The sequence below is a fragment of the Symphalangus syndactylus genome, chromosome 4 (genome assembly GCF_028878055.3).
Source record: "Symphalangus syndactylus isolate Jambi chromosome 4, NHGRI_mSymSyn1-v2.1_pri, whole genome shotgun sequence".
NCBI lineage: Eukaryota > Metazoa > Chordata > Mammalia > Primates > Hylobatidae > Symphalangus > Symphalangus syndactylus.
Genome location: NC_072426.2, coordinates 157,287,876 through 157,315,265, shown reverse-complemented (window position 1 = coordinate 157,315,265; position 27,390 = coordinate 157,287,876). Strand labels below are relative to the sequence as shown.

The 27,390-nt window shown below is 42.4% G+C and overlaps 1 protein-coding gene across 10 annotated transcripts in view; it reads left to right on the top strand.

Moving 5' to 3' along the window:
• ENPP6 (ectonucleotide pyrophosphatase/phosphodiesterase 6) overlaps window positions 1-27,390 on the top strand; it is a 213,052-nt gene that overhangs the window by 144,253 nt on the left and 41,409 nt on the right. For all 10 annotated transcript variants that reach the window (XM_063637756.1, XM_063637752.1, XM_063637751.1 and 7 more), the window contains one exon: window positions 21,610-21,721. In XM_063637756.1, the coding sequence (XP_063493826.1) occupies window positions 21,610-21,721 (112 nt within the window). The remainder of the gene's footprint in view (window positions 1-21,609; window positions 21,722-27,390) is intronic.

The following is a 27,390-nucleotide window of genomic DNA, read 5'->3' as shown; positions in this document are numbered from 1 at the left end:
ATCTAATAAGGAGTCTAGCTCCATCTGAGAGGGTTAACAAAGGTGTCCTTAGAAAGTGACAAAGAGGGGATGGGTAAGGTGGGAAGAAGACCCCAGACTCAAGGAGCAGCAGGTGCTAAGGCCCTGGATAGGGTGGGAAGCATGCAAGTTTCAAGACAGTGAAAGAAGGGAAGAGAGGTGTGGTGTGAATAAGGTGGAGAGAGGCTGAGGCCAGGCCAGGCTCTAAGAGCCAAGCTGAATACTTTTTTTTTTTTTGAAACAGGGTTTTTCTCTGTTGCCCAGGCTAGAGTGCAGTGGGGCAATCATAGCTCACTGCAGCCTCGACCTCCTGGGCTCAAAGGATACTCACACCTCAGCTTCCTAAGTAGGTGGGATGATAGGTGCACACCTCCCCACCCCGCTAAATTTTTTACGTTTTGTAGAGATAGGCATGGGGTCGGGGGTGGCAGGGGTTCACTATGTTGCCCAGTCTGGTCTCGAATCCTGTACTCAAACAATCCTCTTACCTCAACCTCCCAAAGAGCTGGGATTACAGGCATGAGCATCTGACCCATGCTGAAGCATTTATTCTGATCACGAAATGAATGAGAAGTCACTGGAAGGTTTTAAGGAAGAACGTGATGGCATCATACTTGCATTTTGAAAGCACTACTCCGGCTGCAACCTGAATGGAATGGAGGCATCCAGGGTGGGTGAATGAGGGCGACTGACACATCAGGAAGTCATTGTGGAAACCTGGAGAGCAGGTGAGCATGGCTCAGACTGGGCAACAGAGGTGGTGAGAAACGGCTGGGTTGGAGGCACACTTAGGAGTTGGAACTGCCAGGACCTGCTGATGGCTTGGATTTGGGAGTAAGGGATTGGACGGTGACAGGCATGGCCCTGGGCTTCTTGCCCACAGAACTGCATAGACGGTGATTCTTCACTGAATCGAGTGGAGCTGAAAGAGGAGCAGTCTGGAGGCAGAGGGGCATCAACTCGGAATCGGCTCTGGGACGTTGAGCCGGCAGGTCTGAAGCTCAGAGAAGAGGGCTGGAGATACAAAGACGTGACTCAATGGCGCATCAGAGGTCAACGCAGCTGTGGGAATGGAGAAATTTACCCGGGGAGAGTGCAGAACTGGAAAGAAAAAAGGGTCCCGGACACAGCCTTGAGGAAATCTAATTTTTAGTAACCAGATGGAGGAGGGTGAGCCTGCAAAGGACACCAAGGAGGGGAGGCTTCAGAAGCAGGAGAAGCCCCAGCAGAGCTGTGAAAAGCAAGGGGAAGTAGTATCACTTTCTGCGTAGCCATCTGAAGAGGGCCCCATCCCACCTGAGAGGCAGGGAGAGGCTTCCCTGAGACAGTGACAGTACTTGACAACTGTTGACACACACTTGTTACAGGGGCCAAAAGAATGCAAGACGGACTGGGCATCGTGAGCGTTTAATGCTGCTGACCTGCAAAAGGAGCATCTGCATTTATTAACGGGGCACCCCTGGCCAGCTCTGGACTTTGTGGCTGTTTCATTTCTTTAACATTATAATTTCTCACTTTGTGTAGCAAGGATGCATTGTTTTTACAGCAAGAAAAACAATTCAGATTGTTTCAACTAATTTCTTTCTTTCTTTTTTTTTTTTTTTTTGAGATGGAGTCTCACTCTGGCGCCCAGGCTGGAGTGCAGTGGCGCGATCTCAGCTCACTGCAAACTCGGCCTCCCAGGTTCAAGCAGTTCTCTGCCTCAGCCTCCCGAGTAGCTGGGATTACAAGCACCCGCCACCACGCCCAGCTAATTTTTCTATTTTTAGTAAAGATGGGGTTTTACCATCTTGGCCAGGCTGGTCTTCAACTCCTGACCTAATGATTCACTCCTCCCAGACTCTCAAAGTGCTGGGATTACAGGCGTGAGCCACTGAGCCGGCCGTTTCAATTCATTTCTTTCTTTTTTTTTTTTCAATTAATTTCTAAACATTGTTAGTCAACCCTTGAAAACTGGCTGAAAATGAACTGGGATACACACAAAAAAGAGAGGACAGGGTAAGTAACAGCAGACAAACTAAACCAAAAAAAAAAAAAAAAAGAAAAGAAAAACTTAAAATCAGAGAGTCATGAATATTCCTTTTAAATCAAATTATTGTTTTGACCAAACTGGTGTGCTAACCAAATTATTTCCAGCCAGATTGCTTTGTTCCAAATTTGTTTCAACACAACTGCATAATACTCCATTTACTCTTGGGCAGTCACTGGCCCCTATGGGTTTACAGTAAGGAATTCCCTGACGTGCATCGCACATCTACCGGAGGTTTTCAAACTGCATTCAGTTGCCCTCAGCTTCCCAGTCAAGTTGCAGGGGCTCAGGGGCTGGAGAGACAGGAGATGGCTGGGACTCCTTTGGGAAAAGAGTTTCTCTGAAAAAGAAATTTGGACATCAACTGCCTATACTGTTCATTGATGTGTTCATTCCATGGTGGTTTTCTTGTGTGGCCTGTGTACCTGACACATGGGGCACAGACGGAATGTGCCACAGCCCTGCCACCAAGAAGCTTAGAGCCTAATTATGTAGCCAGGTGTGTCAAAAATAATTGCATCACAGCACAACACGTGCGGCGGGGAAAGGAGACAAACCTCAGGCTTCATCACGTCTCCTTGCAGCTGTGTCGTGATCACTTCTTAAAATCAATTGAGTGCTGCCTCAGGAATGGAAAACAAAATGTGTCGTTTGATGCTTTCATGTTGAAGGAAAAGAGAAAGAAGAAAAAGGGGAGAGGATAGAAAGGAAGGGAAGGAAGAAAGAAAAGGAGGCAGGGAGGTGAAAGGGGGAAGCAGCAAGGCAAAGGAAGGGGGAAGGGCGGAAGAGAGGAGCTAAGGCAGAAGGGACTCGGGAAGGACTGACGTTCCTTAGGCTGAGCGAGTCGTTCCACATGCAACGCTGCACCCAGGTGCCTGCAAATCACAACAAGTGAACTGTGTTTCGGGGTCTCTCCTTGAGGCAGTGGCTAGACCAGCGCATGAATGCGGGAAGGCCCTTCTCAGGCTGCTCACCTCCTCCCCCTCCTGGCACTCCACCTGGTCTGCCCTGCTGAGCCCAATCCTTCCCAGGGCCTGCCCTTCCTTCCTCAGCTCCCTCTGTCCTCCGCTGACCTGATCAGGAGATTTCAACCAGGGCCAGGACCGTGGGCTCTCAGGCCACACCCCATTTCATCCTAACAGTCCTCGGTGCCTTACGTAAAGGAACGATGAGTACAGGATTGCACCCCAGGGTGGGACCCAGTGAGGAAGACCTTGTTGCTCTCAAGGTCAACTGCCAGCTACACATCCTGGGGCCTCTCTCTGGGCTGATTTTGGGGTTCCAGTGTCCTGCCTGCTCGGAGCTTGTTTAGGGTGAAGAAGGTTCCTTCCCACGGAGAGTGCCACCTGACCTGGAACAGGCGCTGGTAGCAGGGCTCAGGAGCTGGGTGAGGCGGCCCTGCCACCTCCCTTTGCCTCCTACGTTAGTTAGGCCATTGGACGTGACATCAGGCTCCCTGGGAAGCCTTGGCTGCTCCAGACTCCTGCAGAAAGAGGGGTCTCCCAGAGAACCCCAGGGGAAAGGCTGCCCCCGATCCCTTCCACAGGGCTGGGGAAATGGAGGCTGAGGGAACACGCAGCGGAAAGTGAGTGGCGGGGCTGCCGTTTGGGGCCGTCTGACCCCAGTCCTGAAAGAGGTCCCTGCACCGGGACCTGGTTTCTGGCCAGGTCTGGAGAGGGCCTGGCACTGCTGGGGCTTCTGCTGGCCTTCCCAGCTGTGCCAGCCCAACTCCCCAGAGCACAGTCCGGGGGTGGCGGATTTGGGGGGAGGAGTCCTGGCAAAGTAAAGAAGGTGGCTCCAGGTTGGTACCCCCATAATAAATTAGCCCTCAGAGAATGCCAGAGTCTGGGGTGTTCGGTGAGTGGGGCAGCCTGCACCCTTTCTGCATCATCTGCCTTCCTCCTAGGCCTAGGCCCCATTCTCTGTCAGCAGCAAACCCCTCCTAGAGCAGAAAGGCGGCTTGGGGGCCCGGGGGGCCCTGCCAGCCTCTTCTGTACCTTTCCTAGCTGAGTCTGCAGGCCCTTGGCTGTCTGATCCAGCATCTGTTAGAGGGACTTCGCTGTGGTGGGACAGAGAGGTGGCACTTTGGCCTCACCTGAGCCCTCTGTGCGCAGACAGCTGCGCCCCCTACCTGCCTGTGCCTCCTGTTCGGCTACAGTGTTTCCAGCACTTCACTGGAGCACTTGAGGAACTTCAGGGCAGAAGATTTTTTTTAAAAAGCCAGAACATGGATTCCAGATCCGTGCAGCCACTCACTCACTGCGAGGCGCGCAGAAATCCCTTAGCCTCTCTCTGCTCTTCCCTCCCCCTCTCCGCAGACCCTGCACTGGGCTGCAGAGGTGCAGAGGGCAGCAAGAGCCCTGTTCCAGATTGCCCAGAGAATTCTGGGATCAGCCATGAGGGCCAATGAATGACAGGAAGCGGGGCTCCCAGGAAAGGGACGCACAGCGGGAGAGGCCACCAGGTCCATGGAGAAGGGGAGGAGGACAGAGCTTGATCGTGTCATGTCTCAGGGCTCACCCACAGGACTGAGGCAGAGGCGGAGCTCATTGACAAGGCCACAGGACTGGCTAGTCCAGGAGAGCTGGTGCCGGGCTGCTGCCCAGAAACTGCAGAGAAGAGGCTTTGCAGGGCCCACAGGCACTGCTCCCTCCTCACCTCAGCTCTTCCTATGAGTGGCTCCGAACCACCTGAGAAGCCTGGGAGACCATGAGACCCCGGTAGACATGGGGGATAAGGCCATTTGGAAGACTTGGGAATCAGAGGCTCAAACTGGAGGGGTGAGGAAGGAATTCCTAGACAGGGGCAAGAGGTTCAGCAACCCTGATGAGCTCTGCATTAAAGGACTTGGCAGCATGTTGCATGCCCGGTAGGTCCAGTCTGCTGTGATCCAAATGCGAGGAAACCAGCTCCTCGGAGAAGGAGGCTTTGGTCAGGAAAACCGTGTGGTGAGACAGTCAAGAGGGCTTCCTTTGTGGGAAGCATGCAGTCACTGTAATCCTTTCAAGACTGAGAAGGTCATGAGGCACATGCCTCAGACACAAAGACCCTGTGGATCGCTTACGTCGGGTGGCCTGTAGGGGTCGTAATTCCAGCCGTGGTCATTCATTCCTCTCACCTGGTCCCACTCGGAAGACGTGCAGTCCCTGACCCTGGGCCAGGGATTTTTCCTGATCTAAAGGTAACCAGAAGATAGAGAGATGAAAGCGCGGCCTTTGGCCTCATTACGCCTGGCTGTAGTTTCACCACCTGCCTCCCTGAAGCTGAGACTCAGCCTGGGTACAGCACACGTTCCCTCTCATCTTGGTTTCCTATTAGTCACTTTCTGTACCCAGTGGGTCATTCTCAGTTGAGTTTTCAGAGTCAGCGCTAATGGATGAGTTGGTTCTCATCTAATTTGTCTTCCTCAGCTTGCTCTCACCCCTGCACACAAGGCCAATCTGCAGGGTCACCCTGCGCTCAGGCTAGCCCACCCCCTTCCTCCCTGCATCAGAAAGGAGCCACCGCCAAAGGTCCCCCAGCCCCGTGGGCAAGGCCAACCCCAGGAAAAGTGTCTCTGAGATCAAAGGCCATGCTTTCCCCCAAGGACTTGTTCCCACAAGCTTCTGTGCCTCAGATGTATTTTCCTGGAAAAGGTTACGTGCTTCTAAGAGAGTTAATTGGCTTAGCTGTTTTAATAAGCTCTCTTGAGACATGTATTCAACAGTTGCACACCTGTCTCACATCACATAAAATGCAGTGCACAGGGGTTATTGTTACAAGATGTGTCAAAGTTGGCAGGCAGCAGGAGCTACACTTGGAAGGGGAAACCTAGGCTCTAGGAAGTTTGGAGAAATGTAATTTTTATGGGCTCAACTCAGTGGTCCTTGGAGAGAGTTGCCAGGAAGCGAGTCTCCTTCAGGAAGGCAGTGTGCACAGTGGAAAGTACCAGAGCTAGACCCTATAGCTGGCAGGCCGGGAGACCTTGGGACGTTCACTTCTCCCATAGGAGGCCTCTGTTTTCTCAGCTGTAGATGAAGGGGTTTGAGGTACGATGGCAGGTACAGCTGTGAAAGCTGTTAATTGCACAGAATGCCACATCTATGGGGGGCATCATCCATATTGTAGACGTTACAGATTTGCATATGTGTTGACAATTTTTGGTCCAAGCCAATAAAGTGTTATGAAAAAAATAAGTATATCAAAATAATTTTCTAATGGGTGGAAGTTATGTTTTGAAGAAGAAATAACTTATCATCATCATCATTATTATTACTATTTTGCACAAAAGCCCATGGGCTTAGTGATGGCTGTCATTGGTTGTCCTTTAAGTTCTCACTGATGCTCTATTTTCCAATCAGGATGTATTTATTAGGTTGTAGAAGAAGACTGCCCGAGATGGGAATACCCAGCAAGAGGGCAGACTCTAGACAGAGATAAGAGTGGGTCCTAAAAAATGAGCCCTAATTAAGGGCATTTCCCTGCAATGTTCCCTGGGAATGATGAGGAAACAAGACAGAATAAAGCTAAACTATGCCCTCAAAGTTGTCATGAAACCAAAATCTTACCCCAAGTCCCTGATTAATGTTTGAAATTGCAAAAGGCAGCCCATCGCCCTTGTTGCCGCATTCCCCACAGATCCCTGAGGCAGAGATTCAGAAAGCCCTGCTTTCCTCAGTTGTGTTGGGGAGACTTGCAGGAGGATCTCAGCTGACCAGATTCCATGCTCCCTGTGGAGCCATGAAAAGGGCCTGGAGGCAGCAGCCTGCGAGGTTGAGCACTGCTCGCCCACTTCACAGATTGTGCCTGTGTGAGATACAGGAGAGGGGCCCGCAGACTCCTGATTAGACAGCTGCCTCCTGGGATTCACACAACACTCCCCCTCCAGTCTGATTTCTATCAGATAAAGACCAGAGAAAACAAAACAAAGCTCCCACGCAAATTCACCTCGGAATAATTAACTTTGCTCCCTCTAAAACTTTGCTGAATCTGAAACTGCTCTCTCTCTCACATTCCGTTTCATTGCCGTTGTCATTTATTGCTGGCTGTTGCCTTTGCCAGTCATTTATTCACTCTGGGTTTTAACATTAGAGGTAAGGGCAGATGTTTTCCCTTTTGGGATTCCACCACGGAGAGACCATTCTGCAGAGATAGAGCAGAAGGATTGCACCTGTCCAGTCTCCATCCACTTGGGTGGTAGGTAGTCCCATCCCTTCTCAGAGACACATGACTTCCACCCAAATAAACAGTGTCTGCAGGACTTGCATTCAGAGCACCTCTGATGGGTGGAGATAGGACCTTCTCACCCCATTATCTGAGTCTGTAATCATCTTAGTAGATCATAATTAGGATGTCCTATTGGCCCTGGCTTCGAAGTTTCTTCCTCTCTCTGCTGTGCACATAGAGCTTTAGTTGGGGGATAACCTTGAAGAGAATAACTTATGCCACTGTCAGACAGATCTCACCTCTTACCTCCAACTGTCAACATCACTTCGGGCCCATTTGCTTCCAGGGCATTTCAGTTCCCATAGAGTACAGCTACTGCTGCCTAGTTTCTTAGTCAGGAGCCTTCAGACTTAATTCCCAGGGATTTCCAAGAGCAAGATTAGTTTTAAAGAAACCAATTCTAAGATCCTCAATGTCCATACATATTGCTAAAGTCATCCTGACTAAAAAATGTTCTTTCCTGTTTTATGTAAGAAAAAGATACCTCTCGCCCATCAAGAATATTCCTAAGGTGCATTGCCATGGTATATAAATGCCTTTAGCACCAGACAGAGACAGATGGTTCAAAATATTGATGTAAATGTTGGTAAGTGAATGAATCCAGTAACAAAATAACAAAACTTAAAAGATATTTCCAGTGCTTGCTTTTAAATTATTTAAGAAAAACTTAATTGAGTTGTCAGCTGAAATATTGTTTTCAAATTCATGATGATAGACCACAGTGTGATTTTGGCATTCAAAGAAGCAGTTCAAAGAATTAAATGACATTGGTACAAAAAACTCCTTCTATTTCTATATATTTATTTATGTGAACAGCTTTCTCAGCACTTACATTTAATGACTAGAAATATCATTGATTCTGAACTTGTCTCATTCTAGAAATCAGTCATATTTAACCATGAATATACAAATTAATTTTTTAAAGCACACCTATTTCTTTCATTAAGACATGCATTTCTAATAAAATGTAAAGATAATTTCTAAAATTGTAACCTTTTATGTTTAAAAATTATTTATTGAAATGTGGGGTTCTAGTTGGTACAATGCCCAGCTAAGTTGTTTTGAAACAACGCATCTCTCCAGGAACAACTAGAAAAGCTGCTGGCCTGCATGCATGTGTGCACGTGATGGACCAGAGACATGCCAAGACCTGGAGAAAGAGGTGCATCCAGCAGTGGTGCCCCATCTCTCCTTCAGTCAAATGCTGATCACAAAAGCAGCAGTTGAGAGGTCAAGAGACATGGCAGCACTATTGGATAGGGGAAAGGACAAAAATTGGAGTTCAGGGCCCACCAAGGGAAAGAAATCTAGTAAACATCCCAGACTTTCAGCTGGAACAATAAAAAGCAACACCCTAGCAGTAAGAATAAGCTAGAAATAGACAAGGGGAAGCCTGCATAAAGACACAGCTGAGCTTCAAATCATCTTAATCCTTGACAATCCACTCTGGGTTAAGGTAGTCTGCTCCTAGCTAAATCCTCACCATGAGCAAAACTGTGTGCTTGCTAGAAGATAACTACATATCCTGTTAAGTGGTATTTACAATTTTATGTTTATAATATGTAGTATTCAATTTAAAAAAAACAGAATATAAGAAAACAAGGCCTGACTGAAAAACCAAGAGAGAGAAAAAAAGCAGAATAGACCCAAAACCACTATAGGCCAGCTGCAGTGGCTCATGTCACTCTGGGAGGCTGAGGCAAGTGGATTGCTCGAGGTAAGGTGTTTGAGATCAGCCTGGCCAACACGGCGAAACTCTGTCTCTATTAAAAATATAAAAATTAACCAAGTGTGGTGGTGGGTGCCTGTAGTCCCAGCTACTCAGGAGGCTGACACAGGAGAATTGCTTGAACCTGGGAGGGGAGGTTGTAGTGAGCCAAGATCGCGCCACTGCACTCCAGCCTGGGTGACAAAGCAACACTCCATCTCAAAAAAAAAAAAAAAAAAAAAAGAACTATGATAAAAGGCTAAATCACAAAATGGAGACCTGCAGTAGTAAATTAAAATCTTTTTTACAAACGGAACTCTAGAAATAAAGACAGAGCTATCCAGCCTCAATGTGAAGAGGCAAAAGGATGAACAAGGCAGAAAAGAATGTAAGAGACATGCAGGACATAGTGAAGGGGTCACAGCAGAGAGGGAAAATGGGGCAGAAATAATATTTGAGTAATAATAATTGAGGATTTCCCCAAACTGACAAGAAATACCAAACCATACATTCAAGAAGTGCTGTGAAACAGGAAAGAGCATCATGGATTTCAGAACTGGTGAAAACCAAAGACAATGAGAAAATCTTAAAAGAAGACAGAAAATTTTTCAGTGGGGCAATAATAAGGCTGACAGCTGACTTTCCAACAAAATATTGGAATCCAAGGGGACAATGGAATGAGATCCTCAGAATGATATGAGAAAACAATGATCAACCTAAAATTCTATATCAAGTGAAAATATCCTTCAAAAATGATAGCATAGTAAAGTGAGATAGCAACCATAGTAAACATAGAGATAGCAAACTGAGAGAACTTATTGCCAGCTAGAGTAAAGGAAATATTAACTTCTTTAGACAGAAGGAAAATGATCACAGTTGGAAGCACAGAGATGGAGGAGGAAATGAAGAGTAATAGAAAGGGTGAGCGTGTAAGTAAACTTAAATAAATAATAATACTAAAAATCTCTTTTTTGGATTAAAATCCTGTAGAGAGTTAAAACACATGACAATAGAAGCACAGAAGATGGGAGAAATGTAAATTTCAGAGTTAAAGTGTTTGAATATTCTTGCATTTTCTGGGAAGTTGTGGAACGAAAATTTATATTTTAATATAAATTTTATATTTATATAAAATTTAATAGACGAATACTTCCATTTTTATCATTTCTGGGACCCTTTGCAAGGAAGAGATTAATCAAAGTATAAAAGTAGCAAACTAATAGAGGAAGGGAAATGGCACAATAATCACAATGTGTACTTTATTCAAAAGAAATTAAAGAAGGAGAGAAAAACCATCAAATGTGTGATGGATACGAAATGTAGTTAATTGCCTGATTTAAACACCAAAATATCAGAAAATACATTAAAGGTAAAGTTTAATTTTTTTACTAATATTTTGTTAAATATTTTAATGAATCAGAATTTATATAGTGTTCCATTTACATAAAATTCAAAACAGGTGAAGCTAATGTACAGTGTTAGAACAGTATTCACCCTTGGGTGAACAGTGATGAGAAGGGAGCATGAAAAGGTGCCCACGCGTGATGGCCATGTTCTGTTTTCTGACATGGGTACTCAGTACACAGCCGCCTTCACCTTTTAACGATTCGCTGAACAGTACCCTTATGAATTATTCACTCTTTTGCATCAATGTTAAATTTTGATAGAAATTTACTTTAAAAATGACTATCATCAGACTGGATAAAACCAAAAGCTAATATAGGCTACTTATAAAGACATACAGTAAATATAAGTATGCAGAAAGTTGAAAGTAATAGCATTTTTAGAAGACACACTGCACAAAACACTAAGAGAGCTGGTGCAGCTATAATAACATTAGGCAATGTAGACTCTAAGCCTAGAATGTTTTTAAGTTAAGGACATTTCATGTTGATATCAATTTTTATCTGCTAAGAAGATGTAACAGTTCTAAATTGTAATGTTCCTAATTACACACTCTCAACATAAATAAGTCAAAAATGGGAAGCACTAAAAGGAGAAACAGGTAAATTCACAATAATAGTGGATTTAAACACATCTTTCTCAATAACTGATAGAATAAGAGAGCAAAAAGTTAGAAAGATACAGAAAATTTACATAACATAATTAATATTTTTACCTAATTGGATTTACTAGAACTCTGCACCTAGCTGCTGAATAAACATTATTTTCAAGTATACATCAAACATTTATCAAAAATGGCCATATGTTAGCCATAAAACCTTTCTCAACAAATTGGAAAGGTCTGAAATCATCAGAATGTGTCCTCTGTCATGTAATTAAACAATAATCAATAATAAAAATAAAACTTTAAATCCTCATACATTTGCAAAATAACCAGACCTCTAAATAACTCCTGATTCAAAGAAGTAATTGTGAAAACTTAGAAAAATCTTGAGCTGAAGGATAGTAAAAATGCTACTTATGATGTAGTGGCATAAGATGAATGCAGCTAAAGTCCTCCTTAAAAGGAAATTAACAGGCATATAAGATGCATTAGCTAAGAAGGCCAAAAGTAATGATTTGTCTCCAATTCAAGGCAAATTTAATTATCCCCAAATATAAAGAAGAAAATCGTGATGAGCAGAAGTGAATAAAATAGAAAATAAACATACAACAAAGAAAACTGACAAAGCCACATTTGTTTTTGGAAAAAAAAAACTATTAAAATGGATGAAAACTTGACAAGGCTTATAAAGAAATAAAGAGAGAAGACACAAATAGCCAATAATAAAATGAAAAAAGGGACATCAACAGAGAACCTGCAGACCGTAAAAAGCCAGTAATACAGTGTGAAAATGTTACACCAGTGTATTTGAAAGCACAGATGCAACAGATAGATTTCTAGGGGAAACATCACCAAAACAGAAAAAAGGAAATAGAAAATTGGAATACTTCTATATCTGTTTTTAAATTAAATCTTTAGAAACCATTCCTAAAATAATAACCCAGTATTAGACACCTCCCCTAGTGAAGTTTTCAAACATTTAAGGAAAAAATAATAACAATCTTACAGAAATTCTTCCAGAGAATGCATAAAGATAAATCGAGCCAGGCATGGTGGCGCATAGTTGTAATCCCAGCTACTTGGGAGGCTGAGGCAAGAAGATCCCCAGAGTTCAGGAATTCAAGGCTGGCCTGGCCGACATAGTGAGATACCAGCTCTAAAAAAAAAAAAAAAATCACTTCCATAATGAGGTTAGTGTAATCTTGATAGAAAAATGTGACAAACATTAAAAGAAAGTAAAATTACAAGACAACCTTTTTCATGAACATAGATAGAAAAATTAGAAACAAAGTATTTGCATCCTGAATCTATCAATACATCAATAGAATAATATATGCCAACCAATTGGGTTTATAAAAGGAAAACCCAGGTTTAACATTTAAAAATCACTCCAGCCTGGGCGACAGAGTGAGGCTCTATCTCAAAAAAAAAAAAAAAAAAAAAAATCAATATCATTTACAACAGTAATAGAATGAAAGAGAAAATCATTGAATCATTTCAGTAGACACATGAAAAGCAATTGATGCAATCCTAAACTAAGATTTATTAAAATGAAGTTGGGTAATTAGTACACTGCTCCCTTAGTGTGATAAAGGATATCTACAAAAAAAAAAAAAAAAAAAACGACAGCAAACATCATAATGTATGGAGAAATGCGTTCGGGACTGTGGTAAGGGTGCCTCCTAGCATGACTTCTATTTAGCTTTGTACTGGAGGGTCCTTCAGGGGAGCAGGGGAAGATGACAGGGATAAAAGTAAAACAATTAAAAAGGCAAAAAACTGTCATTATTCACAGATGACTGTTTTGGAAAAACCCCAAAGAATTCACTTTTAGAATTAATAAGAGGCATTTTGATACAAATTCAAAATTTAAAAATTATTGTATTGCTATCAGCTCTAAAAACTGAGAAAAAGTTAAAAGGTCAATGCCATTTATAGTAAATTCAAATACATGAAAGATATAAGAATAAATCTAACAAAAATGGCTCAAGAACTTAATATCAAAAAGCATTTGGAGAAATAAAAAGACCTAAATAATTGGAAAAATATGTTTATAAATCGGTAGTCTTAATATTTTATCAGTTTTCTCAGAATGGATCTACAGATTCCCTGTGATCCCAATCAAAATCTCAGCTGTGTGTGTGTGTGTGTGTGTGTGTGTGTGTGTGTGTGTGAACTGACAGGTTGATTCTAAAATTTATATGAAATGCAAAGACTCAAGAATAGCTGAAACTATTTAGAGTCAGATGAACAAAACAGGAAGATTTACTCCATTAATAGATACAGACCTATTTTAAACTACAAAAAGTAAGACAAATTGTATTTCGGCAAGAATAGTTAAATAGACTAAGGGTAAAGGTCAGAAATTCCTGAAATAAACCCATAAACATATGATCCAATATCTGATTTATGACAGTGACACTGCCGCAAAGTGATAAAAGATAGTCTCCAAAAAATTATGATAGATCAATTGGAGATTTTATATATATATATGTGTATATATGTGTATATATATATATATACATCTTCTGACTCCTATGTATGTGTGTGTGTATATATATAAATATGCATATTTAAATATATATTTATATATATATATACATCTTCTGACTAATACCATATATGAAAATTAATTCTAGGAAATTCCTGATGGATTGTAGATCTAAATGTAAAATGGAAAACATAAAACTTCTATGTTTAGAAAAATTTGGAACTGAAGAAAGAAAACATAGGTGAATATCTTCATGACTTTGGATAAGAAAAATATTTCTTAAGCAGGAAAAGATAGCACCAACAATATAGAAAAATGACTGATGAAGCAGTCCTCAAAATTAGAAGCTTCTCTTTATGAAAAGACATTATTAGGAAGGGCAAAAATAATTACAAAGTATGAGGTAATAAAACAAACAACAAGTTGATATCTGGAATATATGCAGAATTCCTATAAATGAAAAAGAAAAATTCAACTCAATAGAAAAATATGGAAGAGATTTGAGCTAACACTTTACATAATTGAATATCCCAATGGTCAATAAACATATGTAAAGACATTCAGCCTTGTTAGCAGAAAAAGAAATCAAAATAAAACTACAACGTGAGAACTCGTCATACCCACTGTGATGTTATTTTTACGTGTCAACTTGACTGGTGGAGGGGTCCCCAGATTATATATCATTTCTGTGTGTCTCTGTGTGTCCCCCCATCCCACAACAGTCACCGGAGTGTGATGTTCCCCTTCCTGTGTCCGTGTGTTTTCGTTGTTCAATTCCCACCTATGAGTGAGAACACACGGTGTTTGGTTTTTTGTCCTTGCGATAGTTTGCTGAGAATGATGGTTTCCAGTTTCATCCATGTCCCTACAAAGGACATGAACTCATCATTTTTTATGGCTGCATAGTATTCCATGGTGTATATGTGCCACATTTTCTTAATCCAGTCTATCGTTGTTGGACATTTGGGCTGGTTCCAAGTCTTTGCTATTGTGAATAGTGCCGCAATAAACATACACGTGCATGTGTCTTTATAGCAGCATGATTTATAGTCCTTTGGGTATATAACCAGTAATGGGATGGCTGGGTCAAATGGTATTTCTAGTGCTAGATCCCTGAGGAATCACCACACTGACTTCCACAATGGTTAAACTAGTTTACGGTCCCATCAACAGTGTAAAAGTGTTCCTATTTCTCCACATCCTCTCCAGCACCTGTTGTTTCCTGACTTTTTAATGATCGCCATTCTAACTGGTGTGAGATGGTATCTCATTGTGGTTTTGATTTGCATTTCTCTGATGGCCAGTGATGATGAGCATTTTTTCATGTGTTTTTTGGCTGCATAAATGTCTTCTTTTGAGAAGTGTCTGTTCATGTCCTTTGCCCACTTTTTGATGGGGTTGTTTGTTTTTTTCTTGTAAATTTGTTTGAGTTCATTGTAGATTCTGGATATTAGCCCTTTGTCAGATGAGTAGGTTGTGAAAATTTTCTCCCATTCTGTAGGTTGCCTGTTCACTCTGATGGTAGTTTCTTTTGCTGTGCAGAAGCTCTTCAGTTTAATTAGATCCCGTTTGTCAATTTTGGCTTTTGTTGCCATTGCTTTTGATGTTTTAGACATGAAGTCCTTGCCCATGCCTATGTCCTGAATGGTATTGCCTAGGTTTTCTTCTAGGGTTTTTATGGTTTTAGGTCTAACATGTAAGTCTTTAATCATTTTTAAAACCCAGGTTCTTTTTTTTTTTTTTTTTTTTTTTGAGATGGAGTCTGGCTCTGTCCCCCAGGCTGGAGTGCAGTGGCGCTACCTCGGCTCACTGCAAGCTCCGCCTCCTGGGTTCACGCCATTCTCCTGCCTCAGCCTCCCGGGTAGCTGGGACTACAGGCACCTGCCACCACGCCTGGCTAACTTTTTGTATTTTTAGTAGAGACGGGGTTTCACCGTGTTAGCCAGGATGGTCTTGATCTCCTGACCTCGTGATCTGCCCGCCTCAGCCTCCCAAAGGTGCTGGGATTACAGGGGTGAGTCACTGCGCCCAGCCAAAACCCAGGCTCTTTATATCCCTTGCCCATTTCAGCACATCGGCTTATCCTCATGCTTATTGCCCTATAGTTTCAAGGCAGCAGCTGCAGGCCCAGGGATCCTGCCTTCACAACCTCCCAAACTGGAGAAGAGAGTAGCTTGGCCAGCAGCACACCTTGTCTTTCATGAGAAAGGAAAGCTTCCCACCCTAAGCTCTGCACCCAATCTCAATGCCACTTCTAAGTCAAATGACAATTCCTACCCACAAGGGGACCTGAGGACATGAGGAAGTTTTCCTCTTTACATTCTACAAAATAGAAACAGAGAAGGGAGTTTGGAATCACTTCAATCAACCAAAAAAAGTCTGCCAAACCAGTCATCGAAATTGTGTCCTTTCTTCTATTTTGTTGTATTTACTTCTACTCTTTTTTGGACATAAACCTGCTTTAAATACTTCCAAAAGGAGATCATCTGTTATATACTATTTTGTAGCTTTTTTCTTTCAAAATATTATGTCACTCAATAAAATGGCATAATTATTTTAATGCCTGCATATTACTTCATTATGTGGATATGCTATGACTTAACCATACCTCTATTATCAAATGTTTAAATTGCTTCTCAGTTTTATAAATAACATTGTAATAAAGATGCTTGTACATACAACTTTATCTTTTAGAGTATGTTTCTGGCAGTGCTTTGCTGGGCAAAGCATGTAGACCATAGAAGTTGTCTGAGTTTCATAACAACCTTAGTCTCAGTGGATGATAGTGACCCCGAAATCCATGTCTAGGCGTATTTTCAAACATAGGTCTTGATCTATAGTGGATGGGAGTTCACTTGATCCATAAGTTGAAACCAACTTATGGATTGCTAATAAGCGTTTTTTAAAAAACACAGAACAGAATAGAAGAAAGTATTCCTGTACATTGCCTATAATTTGGTGAAATTTTGTTTCTGGTGTGTGTGTGTGTGTGTGTGTATGTTGGGAGGGTGTTTGTGTACTATGTCAGTGCATTTTGCCACAGATTACAGACAAAAAGTTTTCAAAACATTCCAATAGAGGAACGCTCATATGCCTCCTGATTTCCAGCATTCATTTCTTATTTCTTTTTCCTGTTTGAGAAGTTCTATAACAGTAATAATAATAAATTACCGTGGTGATGATAGCATTCCTGATTTGCTTCTCACCTAAATGAAAATGCATCCCTTGAAGTTTTGAAAAATGTAGAGTTTTCACTGTTGTTAATAACTAGCCTGTCAGTGAAGTTCTCATTTCCTCTTTACATCAAGTTACATAAAGGTTTCTTTTTAATTTATAGGCAGTTAGGTTTATTGGTAGTTAATTATCATGACTAATTCCTAATTTTATTACCCATGATCAGATAGTATGCATTGTGGCCTACAAAAATTCTGCTTTTTGGAAGTTACTGAGATTTTCTTTTTGACCAGAATGTGATCAGTTTTTTCAACAGTTATATTTGAAAATAATGCACATTCTATGCTAATAAGATAAACTTTTCAGTATCTATTGAATCCAGCCTATTGATACTAACATTCAAATCCTCTAGATTTGTATTTATTCTTTATGTCTTGAACTGTCATGAAAGTTTTCCACCAAGTTGCCATTTTGCACTTTATATTTCCAAGATTTCTTTGTATGTGTAGGATTTTATGATATATAAACAATCATACACATCCATAATTATTTATGTATATTTGTAGCTGCTTCAGGCTTTCAGTGCCATAACTTACTATAATACTATTGACATATCTGATTTTTAAATTTACCTTTGGGTTTTTTTTTTTTTTTTGCCCATTCTTTTATATCTATTCTTCTGTGTCATTTTATTTCAAATGTGCATTTTGTAAATAAAGTTGGATTTTATTTCTTACATCATCTTGACATTCTTTAAAAATAGGTTAAGCACCCAGGCATGGTGGCTCATGCCTGAAATTCCAGCACTTTGAGAGGCTGAGGCAGGCAGATCACTTGAGATCAGGAGTTTGAGACCAGCCTGGCCACCCATGGTGAAACCTTGTGTCTACTAAAAATACAAAAATTAGCCAGGCATGGTGGCACACGCCTGTAATCTCAACTACTCAGGAAGCTGAGGTGGGAGAATTGCTTGAAACTGGGAGGTGGAAGTTGCAGTGACCTGAGATCGTGCCACTGCACTCCAGCCTAGGTGACAGAGTGAGACTGCACCTCAAAAAAAAGTAGAGTTTAATCTATTTACAATAATTTTGAAATTAATAAATTTGGTTTTCTCCTTTTTTATTCATTCAGTATTAATGCTTCCTGGTTGCTTCCTTTTATTCACTTGTATGTTCTTTGAAATTTGATCAGTTTTGTATGTTTTTTCCTTGATGACTCAAAAGCTATGCTGTTCTGTATATATTCAAATCTTCTAAATCAATATCTAGAATGAAACTTCATATATTGACTATCCCTTCCCTTCATCAACAACGAAAATGCTTTCTCTTCCTTCCCTGGCACTCTCTTCCAATTTTTGTTGACATAATTGGGAACTTTAGACCCAGATTATTACATTAAAAATGCTAAGTATACACGTTATTCTTCCATAAAATATTTTCACATAACTACCTTAATAGTTATCACTTAGGCTTAACGATTTTTCTTTTATTTATTTTGATACGGAGTTTCACTCTTGTTTCCCAGGCTGGAGTGCAATGGCGCAATCTTGGCTCACTGCAACCTCCACCCCCCGGGTTCAAGGGATTCTCCTGCCTCAGCCTCCCAAGTAGCTGGGAATACAGGCACACAGCACTACACCTGGCTAATTTTATATTTTTAGTAGAGGCAGGGTTTCACCTTGTTGGCCAGGCCAGTCTCAAACTCCTGACCTCAGGTCTTGCTTTTTTATTCAGTCTGACCCACCTCTGCCTTTTAAATAACATATTTAGTCCATTTATTTTTTATGTAATTATTGATGTTTTGGAGTTTAAAACTCTCATCTTCATACTGTTTTTTTACTTGTCTTAACTGTTTTTGTTCCTCTGTTTCTCCTTTCCTTTTTTTCACTAATTGAGTACTTTTAGAATTCTATCATATCTTCTTTATTAATCTTAGATTTTATTGTGTTTTTTTCCTAATGGTTATTCTGGACATTTCAACACACATCTATAACTTATTTACATCTACTTTAAAATAATATTCACAAATGATATGTTTTAAAATTTTATTATGTAATACAATTTGTCCACATATGCACCTTTTATATTATTGTCATATGTTTTATTTTCACATATGTTGTAAAGTCCATAATATATTGTTGTCAATTTTGATTTAGTCAATAATCTTTTTTAAAAATGTATTTTATGTTTAAGCTTTCTCACTGACAGTTGTGCCATCTATGGATCTGATTCTGTTGATTATTTTTTCTCTTAATTATGGGGCATGCTTTACTGTTTTTAGCATGCTTCATGAATTTTATTGTATGTTGGGCATTGTGTGAGAAAGAACAATAGAGATAATATGGTAAATAATATTTTCTTCAGAAAGACCATATTTCTTCCTATTTCATTCCTCTATGGTGGCATCCAAATCAATCTAATCTGTAGTTTAGCTGGGTCTGGGCTTTCTTGAAGATTTAGTTAGATTCATTTTTACACTAGTGTCACAGGTGAGAAATGATAAGGATGATCACTTTAGCAAATCTTGCGATTTGTCCAGTGCTTTACATAGAGAATTCATGCTGTCAACTTCCTGGGTCACTGAGGAATTCTTTTTCTCTCCAGCATTATCTACAGCTTTCTGCAAGTTGGAAGATTCCTTTCCACTCTGATGTATGTCCTTAGTCTTCGATAAACTGTTGCTTTGCACTCAGTGAAGAGTTTGTGTACTTTGGGGGAATGTCTCTTGATTCTCCTATCCTACCTTTAGCCTAGGTAGCCACAGTAGGCTGCTGCCATGATGTTTGGTTAAGTTAAAATTAATTATTGTTTTTGAAAATAAAGAATTCCATAGCACTGTAACAACAGCTCCACTTTGACACATACTGCATCTGCCTGTACTATAGAATTTTACATGTAAATAATAAAAAAAAGTTTGTATTCTACTTTAACCTGAGGCAAGGGTAAATTTCTCAGGTGAACTATATTACTATGCCAGTGTTAAGTCCAGATTCATTTTATTTCAATAAAAGTATTAAGAGAACATCTGTTTGATAACATTAACAAACACATATTTATTGTTGCTCATACCAAAAACATTTATAGGTTTATATTATGTGCAAACACCAAAAAAGGATGCGTTTCTTTTATCTGCAAAACCATGGTCATACTTGCATCACTTACAATTTACATACAGATGTGTCAGAGATGCTAGAAGCAGACACCTGGTCACATTGTACATGACTGTTAAACTTTTAAAGGACGGGTGTTATCTTATTTGCTTTGGGGTTTCTGGCACTGAGCACAAGGTGGATACAGAAAAAATAGCTTTGAGAGAGCAATAACAATTCACAAATCACTTTCAACAGATAAAACACTGGTATCTAAAGTGATACAGTCATTCAAGATTCCACTGACATTTCTTACTCTAATGAATATTTTCCTGGAAATCATGAGCAGTATTTATTTCTGGGTCTCCTAGCCTATTCTTCCCTCTCAAAAAACATGTTTCAGAAAAGGAAGCTTCCTGCTTTTCTAGTTCTGTCCCAGTTATTGTAGGGGCCCTTGCTCTCCCTGAACCCAATATATCAAGCAGAAAGCAATAGGGTCTCTCATGATGCACCCAGGTCTTGCTATAGTATGCCAGATGAAGGGATGCTTTCTGGAGGCTGCCCTATCGTCTTTTAAATCAGCTGTAACCAGCTGGCAGATGTGCCCAGGGGTGGGGTTGATGTGCTTCCTGACAGAGATTCCTTCCTCCTTTCCTCCTGTGCTCCCTCTTTGGCCCACTTATACTTACCTCACTTTGGAAATCATTTTCTCTGGGCTATAAGAAAGAGCAGCATCTGGGCTCCTGGCACCACTGTCTGGCATCTTATAGTACTTACAGTTCTCTACACATACAGTATTGCTCAGAAGTTCTCTGAACCTTTGGTCAAGCTGCTGTCTTTGCCTGGGACATCCTCCCAGCCCACCTGCATCCCATTGCCGTGGCTAAATCTACAGAACTGAGCCCAACATTGGGACCTGAGGAAGGCTTTCAGGAGGAAGTGATGCCTGAAGTCAGTGCCCTTCATCTGATTCCCACAACACCCAGGAAGTATGCACTTCACTTTAGACTTCACATACCACACTGCTTTCCTGTGTCCCCTCCCACTAGACTAAACTGTGGGATGCTCCCGGAAGGAGACCCTACCAGATCCATTCCTGTTTCCAGTATGTCTGAACACAGTGACTAGGTCATAGTAAATGCCCAATAAATATTTACTCAACTAGTGGAAACCGAGATGGGCACATTCCTCTCCTGTTCTATGTTCCCTAATATGGATGGGTGTCTCCTCGGCAGAGCAACTACTTCTACTTGTCCAGGAGTCTGGGGCAGAAAAGCTGAGTCTGTTCACATCAGAATGAGTTTGATTCTTTCACTCTGTTTTGGGCCGGGCGAGGATACAGCTCAGATCCCATTGCTTGAACTCACGGATTTTTAGCTTGCCAATTTGGCAGAGTACCTCTAAGTCCAGTTAGCTTTTGTATAATGCCACAGGATAGTAAAATATTTATTTTATAATCCTCTGACTAATCAGATACTACCTAATACTTAATTCTAGAAGAGGCAGAGCTACAGTAGAAGACTTTGTTTTCATGAAAGACTTAGATTCATGAAAAATCTATTGAAGAAACTTTCAATTGAAGTATTTGTATATGTTGATTAACTGTGTTTTGTTTCAAATTGGGAAAGACGGTTGTGGTCTAATTTTTGCCAGTCTTTGATGTGGGATGCCAGTGTTGCATAGGAATGACATTTGAGAACCTCTGCTCCAGTTATGCAAAATTGCAGTTAAATACACCACCTATTAGCAGTAAGTTATTTTAGTTCATAAAAATACACAATATTTTTATTTTTGATTTTGACTAATGGTGTTTGCTTCCTGAAATAGGCTCGTAACCTGACCTTGCTTATTGAAGAGAGTAACTATTTGCCATCTCTTTCCTTCTCAGGCTGTGAGGTTGAGATTCTGGGTGTCAGACCCACCTACTGCCTAGAATATAAAAATGTCCCAACGGATATCAATTTTGCCAATGCAGTCAGCGATGCTCTTGACTCCTTCAAGTAAGTGTCCCAAACTCTAGCCACACCATTTTCTTCCTTGTTTCCAGGACTGATCATGGATGCTAAAGTGAATTAAGAGGGCTTGGTGGAGGTGAAATAATGCCAGAGGGTTGGTGAGCGTCTTGCATGGTGATTGCTAACTGCCAGTGGGGAGTAATTGTGAGCAAGTGATTTCAGGCAGGGGCAATCTCTGGAAATGTTGAACTGAGAGCAGGAAAATCCCTAAGGGTTTGAACCTCCTTTTTTAATGTAGTTAAACAACGGAAAAACAATATAAATGGCATCATTTCCCTAAGCATGATTCAGTGAACAATTGTGTCTCTGAAGGTACTAATAAGTATTTGGCAAAAAGGTAGGATATGTGGTCAAATAAGTTTGGGAAAATTGCCTACCCTACCCCCTTCTTGGCAATGTACAAGATGCAGGGGCATATTAGAACACAGAGTCTGTTTTTTCCCTCCCACATGGAACCATGACACACAATTTGAAAAATGTAGGAATTAGTAATGCTGTCTTGTATAGCACACAAGAGTCTGTCAAGGACACTGATCAAGACAGTTCAGGACAAAGCCTCAAGTCAGTCTCAGAAATCTCTGGAAGTGGAAGTCAAGGTGGGAGTCCAAGTGGGAGTTTGCATTAAGTAGAGATCAGCAATTGAGAGGTTACAGATGCTGGGGGCTTTTGAGTTTCCAGGAGTGGACTTGAGGTCACTGTGGCCACTGAGTGGGTGTCCTGTGTGCGTCAGGCAGAAGACCCACCATAATCAGAGCAAAGAGACTGGGGACAGGACCTTCTTCCCCCCAAGAAAAGGAGCCTGGTTTCAAGCTGGGCATATCAGAGAACCAACATACCCAGGCACAGTGTACAGACCACTAGCACGAGCCACATCAAAGGGCCTGTCACTAAGACTGCCTCAGATACAGAGCTGACCAATCATAAATTTTCTTCTTGCCACGCCCCTCTGACACTATGGTGAGCAGCAGCCACCCCCACAGAGCTGTGAAAGCAGAAAACAGCACCCTGCCTTCACCGCTTCTTAGAATGATTCCACTTCCATGAAGCCTATCAAGAGGGTCCAGGGAGGTGGGGGTACATAAAGGTTCATGCTCTCATTGACAGGTCGGAGAGAAAACAGTTTTAAAATACACAGAAATGGAGAAATAATTGCCCGTGAGTGCTGGAGAACCACACAAGCACGAGCCGGGATATTACGCTGCAGTCTAGTTTTGTGCGAGTGAAGCAGAATAGCACAGCACGTGTAGCAGATGAGTGGGGCTGGCCCTTGGACATTGCTCCATGTCTAACCAATGCTGTTTCCAACATATCCAGAATGCCAGCCATCCCCACAGGCCATGGCTGTGCCAAACATGAAATTTTGGATTAGAGTTGCCATACAAATACCTCCAAATAACCCAACAGTCTGTTTGGCAATGTCATCCTTTTTGCATTCATCTTATCTTAACAGCTGATGGATTGTCACTCTGTACCGCCCGGTGATTCACAGATGGGTGAGCACAGAGCGCACAGCCATGAGAATCCCAGGTTGGTGCTGGCCTACTAGCTGGCCAGTCTAAGCAGACTTCCCTGCCCTGAGAGACACCAGCATGCAGCGGGGAATAAGTGCTGGGTTCTATTTCCTCTAGAGAAGCTATGGAAATGCATCTTTACCTTGGAGAACATTTAGGAATGGGGAAGGTTTTGGTGGTGGTGGTGGTGGTGGTGGGGTATGAATGTGTGTCTACCATAGGTATTGGGTTCCACCAGGAAGAAAAGGCTACAAAGAACCAGAAGCCCAGGTAAGTGTCCCCAGCTAGGCCTCCACCTAATGTGCCCTGGTATTACCATACTGCCCAGCTCCACATATTTATATTGTGGTCTGTGTAGACGGCCTTGGGCTCCATGGGTTGACATTCACATGGTCTGCAATAAGAATGATGCCCCTGAAGCAGTGAAGGCCTGGGTCGGATGGAAACCAGGTCAGTGTAATTGTCTCATGGGGTCTTCATATTGCCAAAGTTAACAGGGCCACCAGAAACAGCCCCTTTGGGTAGTAGGTGGAAAGATGGAGACCTACTATCTCTAAAGCTAGGAAGCTCTTGACATGAGAGAAAGAAAAGAATAATAATAGGCTGGATGATACTGCCTGTGGAAGACAGTGAGATGACTTGGGCCTCCCCTGAAGACACAGGAAGCCCCTCCTTCAGCCAACCTGTGTGTTATTATTAGATCATGTCTCATCACCTTCTTACAAAGAAGCATAAAGGCCTGAAAGTTGTGGGTCAACAGTTTTCTTTGAAAGAAATCTAACCTTTGTGCCCTTCAGGAATGAGGTGAGTGAAGAAGATGTCCAGTCTAGAACAGTCTAGACCAGTCAAGAGCACTTTGCCCATAGTAGCTTGTCCATGCAATCATGTGGCTCAAAGGAATCATTAAGTCTCTTGGTATGTGTGTCTAGCAAAGATGTAGGATTATTGGTCTGTCCATCAGAGACCCCTAAAAGAGGAGCGTGTCTAGAACGCCACAGCTCACCTCTTGACTTCTGTTCAGCTCTACTGCAAATTCCTAACTATAATTTGAGGAGCACTTGGAGTTTTCATACATGAGTGTCCAAACATGCACACACATTTCTCCAAGTCACTACAAGACTCACAGAGTGTCTTTTTAAATCCACTTTGCTATTAGCTTGAGAGGCAGAGAGAATGGAACTCAGGATAGATGGGCTTTGACAGAAAGCAGGAGAGGCTGTTAAGATCTTGAACACAGAGGTCTGCTCAGGGACATTCAGCAGAGGATCTAGGTCAGCCTGTGGTAGGAAAGATAATCCCTCGCCCGTTTGATCCAGGCATTGCCTTCCAGTGCTCATAACGCATTACTGACTCCAGACATATCCTTGTGAAATGCTACCTTTGAACTTGGACAACTTCTAGAATAGGGAAAAGGAGGAGGGAAGGGAATTAGTGCTTTAACAGCCATCGGCTAGTATTGTGTCAATGGGCTTGATTTCCAGTAACCTACTTGGTTCTCATGTCCACAGTATTGTGTAGGCATTGCTCTGCCCACCTTACAAAAGAGGTCACTGGCTCTCTGAAGGTTACATACTTCTCCTTGGACCTCACAAGCCAGCTAGGGGTGGAGCCAGAGCCCAGCTCTTTCCACAGCGGCTTAGGGCCCAGTCTCTGGAGGCCTCCTGCCTTGGGGACGCGGTGCCTGAGAACCACTCCAGGGTCAACTCCTCAGTCCTCCACCCTGGTCTCTGCCAGCTCACACCTCTAAGACACTCTGAAATTGAGACAGCGACAGGGAGTCCAGACGCACCTCTTTGCAAGTGTCCTCTTTGGGGCCATCCTAAGGCCTGGGGTTCTGCAGCCTGCTCAGGTGTCGTGTGTCTGCAGCCTGCAGCCCAGGCACTGGAGCCATGTGCCTTCCACCACACATGGGCACTCTGCAGGCAGCACCCCCCACACACGGCCCTTTACCCTGGCTGAAAAGGAAGCAGAGTTTGTGATCTGCATCACTTACTCCCATCCTCCTGGAAGTCCTATTTGCAGGATATTCGTGGTTCAGTGGGCAGGAAAAGGTGCACGGTGCTGAAGCTGAAATAAGCCTTGAATGGCTCATGGGGGTGGGTGGAGGAGAGCAGGGGGCAGTCTCAGTGGCCGGGCAACTGCCTCCAGGCTTGTATAGCAGACTCACTGTGCAGCCTCACAAAAGTGTCAGTCAGGAAACAACTTGGCTGCAGGAAAAGTGGACACAGCCATAGGCTGTGTATAGATATAGTCCTTTGTCAAGCTCCAGGCTACTGAAGACAGCTCTAAAGGACTGCCTTCAGGATCCCAGAGCCTCAGTGGTGCCTGGACTAATGAAGGAATGGATGACACAACTCTTTCCATGGGCCACCAGGAAGCCAGTTCCCCTGTCCCGGCCTGTTCCCTCCTCCCTGTGGAGTACAGGGAAGAAGGAGCAGGAATCAGGCTGGGGCTAGGAGACTGGCTCCTCCTCCCTGCTCAGCCACATACTCAGGAAAAGCGATCTAGGGCCACCTGGAAGGAAGAGAGAAATGGGAGGCATTTCTTCCCCTCCCCTCCCTTTTACTATGTGCCAAGTGCTTTATACACATCAGCTTGTTTAATACACCATGTTACCCTTTGAGTAGTGTATCAGTTCGTTCTCGTGCTGCTAATAAAGACATACCTGACTGGGTAATTTGTAAAGGAAAGAGATTTAATTGACTTGCAGTTCTACAGGGCTGGGGAGGCCTCAGGAAACTTACAATCATGGCAGAAGGGAAAGCAGACACGTCCTTCTTCACATGGCAGCAACAAGGAGAAATGCCAAGCAAAAGGGGGGAAAGCCCTTTATAAAACCATCAGATCTCATGAGAACTCACTCACGATCATGAGAATAGCAATATCATGAGAATAGCCCCCATGCTCCAATCACCTCCCACCAGATCCCTCCCATGACACATGGGGACTATGGGAGCTACAATTCAAGATGAGATTTGGGTGGGGACACAGCCAAACCATATCAAGTAGGTTTTTCAGATGGGGAAATGGAGGCTTGGAGATAATCTTGCCATTCATCTGAGGCCTCGAGGTTGGTTAGAAGAGAAGCCAGAGTTTGATCCCAGATTTGTCTAGTTCCAATGACCCTGTCAAAAGAGAATTTTCAAAATTAAGACTTGTCATATGCTCAGTACATCTGGGTATGAGGAATATGCCAAGGTTCAACGTAGTTTCTTGCTGAGGGGAACCAGGAGCATGATAAAGTTGCTTATAAGGAGAAAATGAGACACACACACACACACACACGAAACAGACGGATGGAGAATGATGAGGGATAATTATTGTTTGATGCAGATATGCTTAATAATATAGAGGTTAATCAAACCGTAATGTTAGAGCTGCTTTCTCCATCAGACAAAAATAATTTTCATCTTATCAGTTTCCTACAAGTTAACAGCTAGGTTTCTAGAGTCTGAACTCCAATCAGTAGTTCAGTATGGTGACTCAAGCAAGCTTATTAGACAGTGCTCACCACGGCACTGAGAAGACAGGCAATCATACTGTAGGCTTTATTTCTAAGTTTTGGATCATTTTTCTTAACAGTCACCCACTTTAGTAAGAAAAATGGAAAGAACATTAAGAACTTTTTACATGGCAAAGAAATCGGGACAGAATCCTAAGGTGATGGGAGACTCAGGTGTCCCTGAAACCCCAGGGCTAGGAACCCCTTGCAGCTCTCAGGTAACTGTGCTGGGGGCCACATGTCCTTCTGAAATGGTTCCTGGACCTTAGAGCTGTCAATGGCCAGTAGTAGATGGGCAGGCATGACTACTCCTCACCCAAACAATTCATTGCAAATGAGCTGACCTGGGATGGAAACCAGATCCCTGTGGAAAACAGCTGGCAAGCAAGCATGTGTCAGCTAAACTCCAGACAGGCAAGAGGTCTCAGCCCTTGAAGACATAGGGTCCTAATGAGTCAATGAAATGTCAACGTATAATCCTTTCACAAAAGACACGTGTATAATCCCTGAATCACAAGCATCCCAAATCCAGGATTCCTAGCATCTGGGGTTGACAGCATCCTGACCAAAAGCCATCAGGTAAATTGTCATACATAATGGCTGATGTGGAGGTTTGTGAATAGAGTAATAGCCTTGAGGAA